Below are 13,566 nucleotides of genomic sequence, written 5' to 3'. Positions count from 1 at the left end.
CAAACCCTCTGTGTTTTGTGTCATTTTACGTATGTTCCAATAATATTTTCACTATGAGTTTTAGGCTTTAACCATACTAGTTAGTATATTTTCTGAAGTTAGGAAATTATTATTTTTTAAATAAAAATGCAACAACTTGATATATAGGTTGATAATGATGATAATACTAAAAGTTATGTTTAATTAAATTTTAATTCTCAAATTTGAGTATTTTCAATATAGGTGGTATTAACTTTGTGTGTGTTGAATACTTAAAAGTTTATATTTACTTCGTGTGTCAAGAAATTACTTTCTTACTTCACGAATGTTTCTATGATAATAAATTGTTTAATAAAAATTATTGATAAAATTTGTTGATAAATTAATTTTTTTTATTGATAAATATTTCTATCAATAATAGATTTATAGGTAAAATTTGTTGATAAAACTTCTCTGTAATTTATAATTTTTATTCTAAATTCCATCGGTAAAAGAAATGTGAAAGTTTATGTTTTTCATTTCGTGATAAAATATATTTATAATTGAACATTTTAAAAGTTTGTTCATGTCACGTCTCATTTATTACTGTGATGAGTCACCACTGTGCTTCCATAAATGCACCCATGTCCCACGTGCATGCCATTAAAACGCACTCACGTTCCCTGACCCCTCTCTGCCATGTGTCAAATTGGAAGGTTTTGAACTCAAGTCTGGAAGCCAGGTGTCAGCGCATGAGGGAACGTCCGTTTGACTTGGGAAGAGAATTAAAATTTTTCTGAAACACTCTTCCCCTTCTCTGCGTGCACTTTCATCTTCCTCAAAAAATTCAGAACCTCCATTTTCTCCTCCTTCTCTCTAGAACCCCTTCTTCTCTCTTCGGTAACTTACCACCCTTTTACTCCGTTCACGTTTCAGCACCGTAGAAACGTCCCCTGCACCGTGAGCTCCATATTGGACCGAACAACTTCCGGTTCTGGTAAGTTTACACTTGGACGCTCTTTTCTGGAATCCTGCAAACCAGTTCCGTCTGCATGCATGGGTTTAAACTGAGCTCTTTATGTTTCTTTTAGTTTTAGTAGAAGAGTTCAAGAGAAAAGTTGATAGAACCATATTTGGACAAGCCAAGACCACTCGTTTTAGAACGATCACTACTGATCCGGGTAAGGGAAGCTTATTAAGTTTAATTCTTGTAATTTACTGTGATGTATGATTGTAATAGGAATTACATGTTTTGTATGAGCGTTCTGAAAATATGTATGCATTATGATGTTTGATATTTGATTTTTGAAAGTATATGAGTATGATCTGAATTGATGCATGGAAATGATGAAATATGTTATGGTTTGATTAAATTGAAAATGAGCTGTATGATGAGATGATGTATGAGGAGTATGATTTGTACTATGATATGAGTGATTTAATGTATGAAAGTATACTGAAAAATATGGTTACTGTATGTAGAATTTGAACATGAAAATCTTATGAAAATGAACGTTCGTTATCGAAACAGTCTTTAACCGTTCGGTATTCGTAGTAAATTCCTTGAAGTAGTCGAACCCTTTCATTTGGAAAGGATTATCCTTGAGGACGAACGCCCTCTTATATATAGTTACGTTTGAGCGTTCGGCCAGACATAAACATCATGAGTGTTGTATGAGAATTTCAGAAGCCTGAAAATATCCCTTTGAACTATTAGTCAAATTATTAAAACATAAACTTTAAGTATCTCATCTTATATAAATTCCAAATTTTTATGATTTTGAATCAGCGAATAGCCTCGACCTAAAAGCGTACGTCCTAAGTGGCGCTCGGTCTTATACCGAATGCTCGTCCCAAAACGTAAGTATAAGTAGCGTTCGGTCTTGTACCGAACGTTCGTTCCTTCCGGTATTTTTAACGAACAGAAATAGCGTTCGTCCTAATTTTCATAGCGTTCGTCCATAACCTCAAAATCACGTTCGTCCTAAACTTCAGTAAAATTGTGTACCGCGTTCGGTCATTTACTGGCAGGCGCTTATTCCAACTAAATTGTACTTAGTACATTTAGTACTCGTATTTTATCTTCATTCAACTGAATTGAATCTGAAATCTTGTCGAGTGAATTATTCTAAGTATAATTTGAATTGTTCTAGGATCAGTTCATTTAACTGATTCAAACTTTTAATAACGTTCGTCATGAAAGAAGAGTCAGCTTTATTCCTTCAGAAAAGAAGTTTCTTCGGTCTCGCTCTTGACGTTCGTCCCCGTTTTGAAGAGGATTGAACGTTCGTCTTTTTATGCAAGTGGGACATAGAATGAAAATGTATTTAAGAGGAAGAATTAAGATGTGCGAACACTATAAGAGTTGAAATTGTGATTGTGGTTTTTGAACGAGCGTTCCAGGGTGGAACGACTCTTGAATGGAAATTGAGATTTGTAAGTATGAACGTGGTAAGCTTAGATGGTGGTTCATCCTGATATTCCGTGAGTGCTCGTTCTCAAGTAGAGAGGAGTAGGTCACGCGTGAGAATGGCAGGAGGTCTAGTCCATAACTGTAACTTGGACAGAACAGACTAACCTCAGGTGGCTACTGATGAGCATTCCAGTTACCCCACCTGAGTGCACGGACGCCTTAACTACACAGGATTCATACAGTCCGGACGGTCGGTCTAGTATCAGGATTTGAATGGAATTAATGTATGAATTTAATGTATATGTTGTGAATTTACTTGCTGAATTTGATAAGTATGAAATATATGTTTGACTTGAATTAAATTCAATAAGCTTACCCTTGCGTTTCCATTGTGTTGTCTGTATATGTGTATCCGTCTTGTCCTTGCAATGATCATCCGTGTGGATGTGAGCAGAAGGAGATGCGTCTCTGGAGCAAACCCTTGAAGAAGAAATCATAGCTGAAGAAAATCTCGTAGACGTGGAAGTGAAGGCCGAACAGTAGGTCGTTCGGTTTTTAGTTAGTGTAATTAGAATAGTGGGCCGCTGTGGAAGGCGAGCGCTCTTTTGTTGATTGTAAATACTTGGACGTTCCGTGTTTTATTTTTGTAGACCGTTCGTCCTCGTCGTTTTGTAAACGCTTGCGGATTCTTATATGTATATATATCAGGCCGTTCGGCCACTTTCGAATTTCTGCTCCCTTTATTGTAAAACTGCTTTATCATATTAATACATGTTAATATTCTATTATATAGTTGCTGACTGTATAAATTTTGGGATGTTACAGTTCACAATGATTTTTTTCTTAAATCTATCATTAAAATATATACCAAATTTTTCGTCATATTCAGTGAAATATTTGATGTAAATTTCTGGGAGACAAATGAGAAAAAGAAAAGACTAAGAAGAGAAAGATATAATAACATATAATAACAGAAACCACAACATTAATAAGGAGGTCAAGATAACATTGATGAAGAAAAAAATCACGATATAGATATTTATCTGTAGGTAAATTATTAACGGATTATTCCATTTATTAATAAAATTTATCGAAATAAATATTTTATTAACATTTTTTTATTATTAATAATTTTTATTATTTAATATTTAAGTTTAGGATTTAAAATTTAAAATATCATAATATCTATCAATAAATAATTTTGAATGAATTTTTCTGATTTATTGTTAAAATTTAGTGACGATGATTCTATCATACATATATATATCTCAAATCTTTTACTTCCCAATAGGACATCGTAATGGGTTAATTTTTCTGTTATATTTAAAAAATTCTAATTGACCAAGATTTGGAATAAACTTACTAGCCTATTTGTTAAGAATTGTTGTAAGGATTTATCTTGTGAAATTATAATCCTATCTTAACATTTTGAAAGTGTAGGGTAGGTGTTAAAATTTTCAAGTGTGAACCATAAAAGGAATATGTGAGAAAGAAGGGTATTTAAGTCGAAATAATGCTGAAAAAGGTAGACAAAGGAAAAAATATCACCAAAAGAATGTATGAAAAAACCTCTTTTTGCTGAAAAAAAAAAACTCAAGAAAAAGAAAGAGAAAAGGGAAAGGGAAGAAGTGAGAAAGTAAGAAAAAAAATGTTAGAAAGAGTCAAAGGAGACGAAGTAAGAATCCTTTCTCATTGAGTCAACTATTGTAGAATTATATTTCGTAGTGAAGTTTGTAAAGACAGATAAATGTAGTAGTTGTAAACGTACTCTGCTAAAATTCTGCATAAAATTTAACAATCTTCAATATTTTCATAGACACCATATTTGGTAGTATCTGACTGAGCCCAAAAAAGCCAAATTACAAGCCCTGCTACTGCATTTGCAATAAATCTTTCTAACAATCTCTTTCCTTTATAAGATGCAGCATTCTTTGCTGTGTCCGTTTCATGAGTCCCCTGGTTTCTACCATTTTCAGAACTTGCTCTAGCTGAATAACAAAACAACATATAAATAAATGCAAATTTTAATACTACACCATTAAATCCAAATGTCAACAAAGTCAAAAGTAATATCCAAAAACGAATATTTCTTTGAAAGGATCACTACCAGAGGGACTGGGAGAAGGACTGGCAGAGTCACCATTGGAGTTCTGACCCTTTTGATTAAAAGCTTGGGCTTCACGTGATTTAGGATCCAAGTGCAGAAGTGCTGCTCAAATAATTTCAAACAAGAATTTTTTTAGATAAATCAAATCTCTCCAATATCTTTAATTTTCAGAGTTGAAAAAAAAAAATCAGAAATAATAGCATCACAGAGAAAAAAAAGACCCTTTTAGAAACACTTTTTCTCTTTTTCAAACATGTCATTGTCTAGTTATGGAAGAGAAAAGTGGGCAACTTTGAAATATACAAATTGAGGATTATAAATTGATAGTTAGTGTAATATGCCAATCTTTTGTTCTTTTATGGAAAATTAATGGCTTGATGCCTAGCAATCAGTTTTTGTTCAAAATATAGAAATTTTAGAATTTGTTTTAGCTTTATCAGGATAACGAGTTTCGCTTCGTTCTTAGAACCAGAAGTCTAATATAACATCTTACAAATATTATAAGAAGGTTAGATATTCGACTTTAAATCTAATTCAATATCATGATTTGTACGATTTATATACTTTGAATTCTATAGTAATTTGGGACTTCCAACAGAAAATCTAGCTTAAGCACCAAATCAGTTTTTTCTAGAATAGTTTTCAAAATAAATGTTTTTTCGTTTTGGAAAAAAAGAATAACAACTAGAAAATTCTTTCTCATCTTGTTTTTTTCTGTATTCATCTTATTCAAGCTCTCCTTCAATCTCACTCTCTGTACCAACACCATTTTTCACAGTCTGTCTGAAAAGAAAAATCAAACATACCCTTAAAACTCCTTTTTCCCTCTTAATGACATATTATGGTCAACTTATGAATGATAATACCATTAATCATATTATATTAATTAACCAGGCTTTATAATTCATTGCATAGAAAATGGAACAAGACACAGTAATGTTGTGTTCTTTAAGGAAATGGAAAGCTTGATTTGGACATACCAGGACACTGGGAGAGATTATCAGGTGTTTTGCAAAGAGAGGGGAGACCAACAGCAATTGTAATATTAATCTTCAAGCCAAGGTCAGGATCATCCCTGTCTTTGAGAATAACGCAGATGCACTTCTTGTTGCTCTTCAAGGCTTGTGTGAGACCACTGCAACAATCTGCTGTTGGTGCTCTTCCCTCACCACCCAAATATGGCAGACACGTTGCAACCCCTGTCAGTGATTCTGCACATTTCTGTTTCTCTTGAGCTGACTCCCCCTTTGCATGCATAACCAACACCAATGTTATTGCTAACACTAGCATGTGTGGCGGTGCAGCTCTGGAATACATTTTCAATTCAGATGAATGAATGAGTGGGTAGAGACAGATTATATAGACTTATAGTTATAGGGTATGAAAAAAGATTTATGATTAATACACACAACAGGGTTATAGGTAGAATTTGTTAAGTTGTAGTGCTACTACATATGAAATGTCTTGTTCATGATTGAATTTATCAGATGGTTTTGTACTGTAATGTTGATGGGTATTGCAAATATAAGAGATATGAGAAATTATATATATATATATATATGACATGAACCTAAAATCTCAGATAATAAACGTGTAAGGTTGATGGGTATTCCCACCAAATGGAAACTGAGAAGAAAAAATATTCTAAGGTTGCAATGTGAACTCACAGAAGCATTCCAACTTGTAGACTAGTATCTGAATCATTTCCAATATTGTATAAGCAAGTTGTCCACTACCAGTTTATTTTATTGTCCACTGTAATTAGGCCTTTTTGGACAATAATCACATGCCAATTTTTTACATGTTTTTTATCTTCCAAGTACATCTTTCCAACACTAAGAGTTGAAGCCTTTCATTTTATACTTCCTCCTTGATATTTATTTCTGACAGAATCTCTTAAGTGTTCACTTTGCTAATGAAAGGTGTAAGGTCCAGTACAAAATGCTGCCATCAAATTTGAGAAAGAATAACCATGGGAAATGAAAAAAATATATGTAAGTTAGATACATACGTGATAGACAAAAACATTGTTAAACCAATTGAAAGTTTTACGTGAAAGTTAAATGTTAGACAATTACAAACAGAAAGGAACTGCTCTTGCTGGGTTGCGTTGAACATTGAACAAGCATTTGAACTTATTTGGTGAAAATATTCTTTTTATGTTTTGTGTTTATAGAAGAAACAATGAAAATAGTTTATTTTCACTGTTCCTTGTACCAACTTCTGAAGAAAATGAAAATAAAGTAACATCTTGCAGTTAAAAGTGAAGACATTTGTTCTTCTAATATGAATAAAGGAAAAACATGCATAAAGATTCCAAAATTCCTCGCCAACTTTCCATGTTTGGTCCCCACACCACACCCAGAATGACCTAGTCCATCGTATCAATGTTTTTTCTTAAATATTATTATGGTTAGTTTGAAAAATAAACCACACTAGGGATCTATTAAAACTTTTTTTAATTATTATCCAATCACATTTTTTTTGGTAATCATTTTAAAACTATATTTAGAAAAACTTTATTAATTAATAATCTAAAGATTACACTAACATAATAGCATTGATGTTATATGGCCATTAAACTCTTTTTATAATTTGTTTGTAATTTGATTTTTTTAAGTTATAACGGATGTTTAATTTATTTATATAAATCACTGGTATCTTTTTACAAGTCATCTAAAACCACAATAAAAAATTACTGATTAAGTGGTAGTAGTTGGAATATTGCCATTGCTTTATCGACTACAATGTGCTACAATGGGCAAGTGGAGCTTGCACATAATTTGTCTGCATAGCTTTCATACCAGTCACCAAAAGGTGAGTTGCAGTTTATGTAGAAAAAAAATCATGAAATCCATAACTGGAAACAAAAAGAAGTTCACCAAAATGGAAAGCACTTGAGTTAAGAAGCATTATAAGTTGAAAATTGAGAATGCAAGAATTCCACTGATAAAATACTTATGCTACTTGCAATAATGGGTTGGTACATGAGTTTTTGTGGCACCCATTACATATGCACCACTAAGTCAATTTCTACCGCAGCATTTGGAATTATGTGAGATTTTCAGACACCAAACAAACGGTTGTTATATATATATATATATATATATATATATATATATATATATATATATATATATATATATATATATATATATATATATATATATATATATATATCCAATATTGTACCTTGAAATTCGATTTCTTTCCACCATAATAAAAGGACAAAAGTTGAAGACCGAGTTCTTTGACGTAGAATCCAAAGTTACCAAACCAGGGTATAAAACATTGACATGAACACTGATTGCAAGTTTGTATAATGGTTTAATAGCCAATTTAGTCCCCACTTTGGTTGAAAAATCTCAATTTAGTCCCTCGTTATAAAAGTGTTTTACATTAGTCCTAACTTTTAAAATAGTGGATCAGATTCGTCCCTTTCGTTAAATATAAGTTAACGAAATTAATCGATGATGATGTGACACAGCTTAAAGCTGATGTGTTAGATTGGTCCCTCGTTAGCTTTAAGTTGTGTCACATCATCATCCATTAATTTTGTTAACTTATATTTAACAGAAAGGACCAATCTGACCCACTATTTTAAAAATTAGGACTAATTCAAAACACTTTTATAACGAGGGACTAAATTGAGATTTTTCAACCAAAGTGAGGACTAAATTGGCTATTAAACCTTGTATAATTTACGGCAGTGTCCACTGTTGTCTTAATCATTGTCTTAATAACATTTCTTACAAGTTATGTTCAAGGATTTTACACGTAGTTCTTCATACTTTTGTTTAAACTGATATATAATACATGGTTATGGTTAAAAGTTTCACATCAACTTAAAAAAAAGACTAATTTATAATATATAAACGAATTTAAACTTTATACAATATATCAGTTAAACTTAAAATTTCCTTCTTAACATAGTATTATAATCATGAATTAGAATTTATTTTAGTGATATTTTTGTTTGTAAACTTATTATTCGATCGGATTATCGACGGATATCTAGTCTAAAATTTACAACAAATCCCGATGCGGTTCCTTAAAAATACAATAATCCGCATATTATCAAAATAAACTTCAATTTTGATTGAATATCAGCACCAGTTACATAACTTTCTCTACATTTTGCACAAAATAAACTAGTACATAGTAATGGATGCCCGGTTAGACACTTTTTAATCTTAAATGACTCATATTCTAGACATATACATCACTACACAAGTCTGCAACCAACATTAGTGGTACAGAATTTCACTTGCAAACCTTTCTATGGTATATAGCCTTTAGTACTAAATTCCAAGCACCAGAAAACTTTGGATTCAGTTACTACTTCCTCATGGAAGTGTCATATGCAACTCTATTTCTTCTCTTGATTTTGTTGACAACACTCCACTTTAAAGAAAGCATGGTAGCAGGGCTCAACATAAGTTGCAGTGAGAAAGAAAAGAATGCACTGCTCAGCTTCAAGCATGGACTAGCAGACCCTTCAAACAGGCTTTCATCATGGTCTGAAGAAGAAGATTGTTGTTCATGGGCAGGGGTTCGCTGCAACAACTTCACTGGTCAAGTCATGGAACTCAATCTTAACACATCTGTGAGCTCTCCCTATAGGGAATTGAGTGGTGAGATTAGTCCTTCCCTGCTTGAACTAAAATCTTTGACTCGTTTGGATTTGAGTTCAAATTATTTTGTTCTTACTCCAATACCAAGCTTCCTAGGCTCAATGAAGAGTCTTAGATACTTGGACCTTAGCTTAAGTGGGTTCATGGGACTAATCCCTCACCAACTAGGAAATCTATCAAACCTGCAGCACCTTAATCTTGGCTACAATTATGCTCTTCAGATAGATAATCTTAATTGGATATCAAGGCTTTCTTCCTTGGAATACCTTGATTTGAGTTATGTAGACCTTCACAAAGAAGCTGATTGGCTTCAAGTACTGAGTGCACTTCCTTCTCTTTCAGAACTACACTTAGAGAACTGTCAAATTGATAACTTGGGACCACCTAAAGGAAAAACCAACTTCACATATCTCCAAGTCCTTGATCTTTCAAATAATAATCTCAATCAGGAAATCCCTTCATGGCTATCCAATCTCAGTACAACTCTTGTCCAACTCGATTTACACAGTAACCTTTTACATGGAGAAATCCCACAACAATTGTCAAGCCTTCAAAACATAAAAATTCTAGACTTGCATGGCAACCAACTCGGTGGAGCACTTCCTATTTCATTAAGTCAGCTCAAGCATCTTGAAGTTCTAGATCTCAGTAATAATACCTTCATTTGTCCACTTCCTGCATCATTTGCAAACTTATCATCCTTGAGGACTTTGAACCTGGCTCACAACCGGCTGAATGGGACCATTCCTAAGAGTTTTAGGTTCCTCCAAAAACTGCAGATATTAAACCTTGGAGCTAATTCTCTGACTGGTGATATGCCTGTGACTCTTGGAACTCTCTCAAATTTAGTGACATTAGACCTTTCATCAAATTTGTTGGAAGGATCACTAGAAGAGAATCATTTTGTAAAACTTCTGAAATTAAAGGAACTGCGTTTATCTTCAACAAACTTGTTCCTCAGTGTTAACTCTAGATGGGTTCCTCCATTTCAGCTTGAATATGTTTTACTCAGCTCCTTTGGAATAGGGCCCAAATTTCCAGAATGGCTGAAAAACCAGTGTTCTGTAAAGGTGTTGGCAATGTCTAAGGCAGGTATTTCAGATTTGGTTCCAAGTTGGTTTTGGAATTGGAGTCTGCAACTTGAATTCCTGGATCTGTCAAACAATCTGTTAAGAGGAGAGGTATCAAACATCTTTCTAAATTCCAGCGTCATAAACCTGAGTTCTAATTTGTTCAAGGGTAGATTGCCAAGTGTGTCTGCAAATGTTGAAGTGCTGAATATTGCCAATAACTCAATTTCTGGAACGGTTTCTCCCTTATTATGTGGAAAGAAAAGTGCTACTAACAAGTTAAGTGTGCTGGATGTCTCAAATAATGTCTTATCTGGTGATCTTGGTCAGTGTTGGGTTCATTGGCAAGCCTTGGTGCACTTGAACTTGGGTTCTAACAGCTTTTCTGGTGAAATTCCACACTCTATTGGGTATCTGTCTCAACTTGAGTCTCTGTTGCTAAATGACAACAGCCTTTCAGAATATATTCCTTCGACCCTGCAAAATTGCTCTACAATGAAGTTTATTGATATGGGTAATAACCAACTTTCTGACACAATACCAACTTGGATGTGGGAAATGCAATATCTAATAGTTCTTCGTCTAAGATCCAATAACTTCAGTGGCAGCATTACTCAAAAGACGTGTCAACTTTCTTCCCTTATAGTGCTGGATCTTGCCAATAATAGCCTGTCAGGATCCATTCCAAATTGTTTGGATCAGATGAAGACAATGACTGGTGAAAATGACTTCTTTGCCAACCCTTTGAGTTATTCATATGGCTCTGACTTCAGTTATAACAACTACAAGGAAAGTCTTGAGTTAGTTCCCAAAGGAGATGAGTTAGAGTACAGAGACAACCTCATACTGGTGAGAATGATTGATCTTTCAAGTAATAAGCTGTCTGGAACAGTTCCACCTGAAATTTCGAAGCTATCTGCTTTGCGGTTTTTGAACTTGTCAAGAAACATTCTATCTGGAGAGATACCAAAAGACATGGGAAAAATGAAATTGTTAGAATCCCTTGATCTCTCATTAAATCACATTTCAGGTGAAATCCCTCAAAGCTTGTCTGATTTGTCCTTCCTCAGTTTCCTGAATCTATCATACAACAGCTTATCTGGCAGAATTCCCACAAGCACCCAACTTCAGAGCTTTGAAACGCTTAGCTACACAGGAAATCCTGAGCTCTGTGGTCCTCCTATAACAAATAATTGCACAAGCAAAGAAGGGATATCTGAGAATGCTACTGTTATACATGCTGATGGAAATTTCCTTGCAACATCAGAGTTTTACATTGGAATGGGAGTTGGATTTGCAGCAGGATTTTGGGGGGTTTGCAGTGCTATTTTCTTCAACAGAACTTGGAGGCATGCTTATTTTGATTTTATTGACCACTTGAAAGATGTGATTTATGTCACCATAGTTTTGAAGGTTAGAAGGTTACTTGCTCAGTCAAGGGGTTTCCTTTCAGCTGCTAACAGGAGAGACATTACAAGGTGATTTCTAGCCATAAAAATATGAACAGGTTTACCTTGTATCAGTTTGTATGATGTTTTCTCTCTGTTTAGTCGCTTTCATTGGTAATACAAGCTTTTTTATGTTAGGAGAACCGAAATAGTGCATGATTTGAGTGTAAAATTTTGTTTTGAATTTACAATGCATCAATGAATGATCAAGACATACTCTTAACGAAAACGCTTCTTTAACAACGTTTTCTTGACACAGTTTTGACAACGTCATGTGGCGTTTGTCCATTGGCTGATGTTTAAAAAAAAATAATGAATAGGTTTTTCATCGGGCGAGGGCATTATTGGTAGAAAAAAATACATAATTTCGTTTCGAGGTTTCCCTATTCATCGTTCATTCGCAGTTTGCTCTCTTATCTTTCTCGTTCTCTCATCTCTCTTTTTCTCTGATATTTGTCCTGTTGAAACCTAAAGCCTCATCTTCTCGTTGTCTTGGACGTCTGGCTTGTGCACCATTGAAGCCCTCTCCCATATTTGCCTTGTGCGTTCTAGCTGTCGTGGTTTTTCTTGGTAAGTAGAACTGCGCCGTGGTTTTTTTTGGTACGTGAACTTTGTGCCTTCTACCATCTTTCTTCATTAAAGACACATTTCACTATCTTCTTCAGGAGGTTGTTAAAGAGAACATTTAACAAGGGTGCACGTAATTCTTCAGTGGAGGTTGGTGAGGAGAACATTTAAGAAGAGAACATTTAAAGACACATTTATGACTTCTTGGTCTCAATGACTTCTTATGTCCAACATTGGATGCCCAAACATGACTTCCCAAACTAAAATCACACTTAAACAACAAAATCACACCAAAACCATTGAATTTATGCCAAAAATATAAAAATTTGTACTATGGTCACCTATGTTACCACAACTGGCTCCTACAGTACAAGTTTCTATACAAATCTCACTTTTTGTTTGTGTAATCGCTTACCAAGGACTTGTAATCGATTACAAGTCTGTTTTTTGGTCCAGAAGTTCCAGGATTTCACCTAACTTGTTCAACTCAACAAAATTGTTTCTTATGTCCAACATGGGGTGGCCAAACATGACTTCCCACACTAAAATCACACTTAAACAACAACATCACACCAAAATAATTGAATTTATGCTAAAAATATAAAAATTTATACTATGGTCACCTATGTTACCAAAGCTGGATCTTGTAAAGTTTTTGTACAAATCCCACTTTTTGTTCGTGTAATCGTTTACCAAGGACTTGTAATCGATTACAAGTGTGTTTTTTGGTACAAAAGTTCCAGGACTTCATCCAACTTGTTCAACTGAACAAAATTGTTTCTTATGTCCAACATGGGATGTCCAAACATGACTTCCCACATTAAAATCACACTTAAACAACAACCTCACACCAAAACCATTGAATTTTTGCCAAAAATATAAAAATTTATATTATGGACACCTATGTTACCACAGTTGGCTCCTGTGGTACAAGGTTCTCTACAAATCCCACTTTTTGTTCGTGTAATCGTTTACCAAGGACTTGTAATCGATTACATGCGTGTTTTTTGGTATAGAAGTTCTAGGACTTCACCTAACTTGTTCAACTCAACAAAATTGATTCTTATGTCCATCAAATACATCAATATTAATTAAAGTGGCCACTTTATTCATTAACAATTCAAACAAAACCTCATTTCACAATGACAATAATAGAGGAAATTCAGTTAACATTAATAATATGTAACGCAAGCAAACATGCATCTTCTAAAACATTGAACAAAATATATTCCAAATTACAAATATTTGTTCATCTATGTACAATTTTGTATTACTTTCTCTTAAGAAATCTATACAAATATCACTCATATTTTATTATAAGAAATCTAGTGTAAGGAGTCCTAAACACTATGCTCTTGTAACGTCTTCG

General features: G+C 33.8%; 2 protein-coding genes and 1 pseudogene across 2 annotated transcripts; 2 read left to right on the top strand and 1 right to left on the bottom strand.

Annotated features, from left to right (window-relative positions):
* Positions 1–4,079: 4,079 nt before the first annotated feature.
* On the bottom strand, positions 4,080–6,031 carry LOC124820889 (non-specific lipid transfer protein GPI-anchored 14-like). The gene is made up of 3 exons (XM_088114412.1): positions 5,459–6,031; positions 4,479–4,580; positions 4,080–4,359 (listed from the first exon to the last, which is right to left on the bottom strand). The coding sequence occupies exons 1-3, from the start codon at positions 5,793–5,795 to the stop codon at positions 4,163–4,165; spliced, it is 636 nt and encodes a 211-aa protein (XP_087970538.1). The 5' UTR covers positions 5,796–6,031; the 3' UTR covers positions 4,080–4,162.
* A 2,536-nt stretch (positions 6,032–8,567) lies between these two features.
* On the top strand, positions 8,568–11,252 carry LOC124830337 (receptor-like protein EIX2; annotated as a pseudogene).
* Positions 11,158–11,664, top strand: LOC148199674 (receptor-like protein EIX2). The gene has a single exon (XM_088112752.1). The coding sequence runs from the start codon at positions 11,158–11,160 to the stop codon at positions 11,662–11,664; it is 507 nt and encodes a 168-aa protein (XP_087968878.1).
* The last annotated feature ends 1,902 nt before the right edge of the window (positions 11,665–13,566 follow it).

Source organism: Vigna umbellata, chromosome 4 (assembly GCF_029865625.1).
Source record: "Vigna umbellata cultivar VRB3 chromosome 4, Vumbellata_1.0, whole genome shotgun sequence".
In the NCBI taxonomy this organism is placed as follows: domain Eukaryota; kingdom Viridiplantae; phylum Streptophyta; class Magnoliopsida; order Fabales; family Fabaceae; genus Vigna; species Vigna umbellata.
Note: the sequence above shows the minus strand (reverse complement) of the source record. Positions and strands in the feature narration are given on the sequence as shown.